The 2,550-nt window shown below is 57.2% G+C and overlaps 1 protein-coding gene across 1 annotated transcript in view; it reads left to right on the top strand.

The window, feature by feature from the left end:
- SQSTM1 (sequestosome 1) overlaps positions 1 to 2,421 on the top strand; it is a 9,262-nt gene extending 6,841 nt beyond the window's left edge. The window contains exons 5-7 of the mRNA XM_011227362.3: positions 137 to 348; positions 490 to 685; positions 1,582 to 2,421. Coding sequence (XP_011225664.1) covers positions 137 to 348; positions 490 to 685; positions 1,582 to 1,733 — 560 coding nt within the window. The 3' untranslated portion in view covers positions 1,734 to 2,421. The remainder of the gene's footprint in view (positions 1 to 136; positions 349 to 489; positions 686 to 1,581) is intronic.
- Positions 2,422 to 2,550: the final 129 nt, after the last annotated feature.

Below are 2,550 nucleotides of genomic sequence, written 5' to 3'. Positions count from 1 at the left end.
TTTTTTTTTTTTTTTTTTTTTTTTTTTTTTTTTTTTTTTTTTTTTTTTTTTTTTTTTTTTTTTTTTATGCTGTGTCCCCAGCCGGGAGGCCCTCTGCAGTGCTCACAGGTGTTGGCTTCCTTCTCGGTCTCCGCAGGCATTGAAGTGGATATTGATGTGGAACACGGAGGGAAGAGAAGCCGCCTCACCCCCGTCTCTCCTGGCAGCTCCAGCACCGAGGAGAAGTGTGGCTCTCAGCCCAGCAGCTGCTCTTCGGACCCCAGCAAACCAGACGGGGACCCGGAGGGCACGGCGCAGTCTCTCGCGGAGCAGATGAACAAGGTCGCCCTGGAGTCAGGGCCGCCTGAGGCAAGTGCTTCCCCCTGGACCCCAGACCCCTGGCCACTCCCCCCCCAACCGCGTTTATGTCATTCTGCGAACCGCTGCTAGAACTTTCCTCGCCGCTTCTGGGAGCGGAGGCTGGTGTGCTCATGGGTGGTTCTGTTCCAGGAACAGATGGAGTCTGATAACTGCTCGGGAGGAGACGAAGACTGGACTCACCTGTCTTCAAAAGAAGTGGACCCATCTACAGGAGAGCTCCAGTCTCTGCAGATGCCCGAATCCGAGGGGCCGGGCTCTCTCGACTCTTCTCAGGAAGGGCCCACAGGCCTGAAGGAAGCTGCGTTGTACCCACATCTGCCACCAGGCGAGTGATTGCCAGCAGTTCTGTATTTCCTCCTTTGCCCTCAGAACACGCCCTCGCCTCCTCTTAGCGTCTGGACCCAGAATCCGAGGGCAGTGGGATTTAGAGGCCACCTCCTGTTTCCCCGAGGAAAGTGTCAACCTCGGAGCGGGTGTCATGGTCAGGGTCCCTGTGGGAGCCAGGTGGGAAGCCCCCCATGCGGCGAGCTGGTGCGTGGGGCAGGCGGGCCCGGAACACAGCTGAGTCAAAGGGCAGCAGCTCCCTGGCTCTGGCTTGTTACTCCAGCGATGATGTTGGGAACCGTGAAACTGGGGGGATCCCTGCTGGGGGCCACATCCGGCCCTTTGGCCCCTGGTCTTGATCTCTGCCTCAGAGCAGCAGTGGCAAGCTATCACTTACGGGCCAAGAATGATTTTTTTTTTGAAGATTTTGCGAGAATGAGCACGCACAAGCAGGGGGGTGGCGGGAGAGGGAGACGCAGGCTCGCCGCTGAGCAGGATGCCCGGGGAGGGACTCGATCCCATGACCTGAGCCGAAGGCAGACGCCCAACTGACTGAGCCACCCAGGCGCCCCTGATTTTGTCATTTTGATAATGGTTGGGAAAAGGTCAAGATGTGAAAATGGGAGGAAGGCATAGTGTCAGGACGGAAGTCGCCGTGGAGCGCGGCCGTGCCCTGGGTTTGCGGCTGTCCGCGGTGTCCGGGGTGTTCTGTTGTCAGGCGGAGCCGAGCTGTTAGGAGACCATTGAGCCTCGCAGAGCCGCTCACGCTGCTCACCCCGTGGCTTCCCCGGGAAGAGCCTGGCCCTGCCTGGGAGGCTCAGCGCCCGTGGGAGGGCTGGGCTGGGCGCGCCGTGCTGCTGGCTGCCCCCCTCACGGCTCTCGTCCTCCCTCTGGCAGAAGCTGACCCCCGGCTCATCGAGTCACTCTCCCAGATGCTGTCCATGGGCTTCTCGGACGAGGGCGGATGGCTCACCAGGCTCCTGCAGACCAAGAACTACGACATTGGGGCCGCGCTGGACACCATCCAGTATTCCAAGCACCCGTTGTGACGGCTTCTGCCCCCTTGTTCTTTCCCCCTTCTTGTCGCCTCGTTGTGTTGAGCTAGTGTAGAACAGCAGGGCCTCTCTAAGGGCCACTTTCTCTGCATTCTTCTTGCGGAATCTGGGGGCAGGGATGCACCAAGCCATCAGGGCAGTAGAGCAAGTGACAGAGGGGGAGGCCCCGTGTGTGGATGCGGGGTCCGAGAAGTGTCTACCGGCTTCTGGGGCAGACGGAGTCCTTGCTGGGGAGGACGCGGAGGCCACACGGCACCCTGCTCCTGCTCTCCCCCACCAGGATCACACCAGCAGTCCAGAATGTCTTGCCTAATGGCCTTCTGCCTTTTTCTTTTTTTTAATGACTAATAGTAGGCTGACATATAGTTGATCTTCTGCTAGAAACCTGATCGGCTCCAAGTTTAGAGCGAGTACAGCCAACAGCCTGTCGGGTGGGGAAGGAGTGAGGACGGGAGGACAGGGCAGTCCAGGACTGGGCTTCTCGAATCTGTGAATGAGGAGAGGCTGAGCGAGAAGGGAGGCCGGTGCTCGCAGAATACTGCCTGTTCCATAACCACTCTAGTTCTCATGTTTCCAGACGTGTCCGTTGCTTTTACAGGAAGGAAAACCCTTTGTAACCATTCTGTGGCTATGTTGCAAACAATCATCTGTAATTAAACGGCATAAGCACTTTAATCAAAGATGTTACAGTCAGCGGTGACCTGACAGTTGTGTTTGTCCTTGACAGTTCGCAGAAATCATCCCCGGTCCTTTTATTTTTTTAAAAGATTTTATTTGAGAGAGAACATGTGCGAGCAGGTGGGAGGGGCAG

This window comes from Ailuropoda melanoleuca, chromosome 3 (genome assembly GCF_002007445.2).
Source record: "Ailuropoda melanoleuca isolate Jingjing chromosome 3, ASM200744v2, whole genome shotgun sequence".
NCBI classification, from domain to species: domain Eukaryota; kingdom Metazoa; phylum Chordata; class Mammalia; order Carnivora; family Ursidae; genus Ailuropoda; species Ailuropoda melanoleuca.
This window is presented reverse-complemented; position numbering and strand designations above follow the sequence as displayed.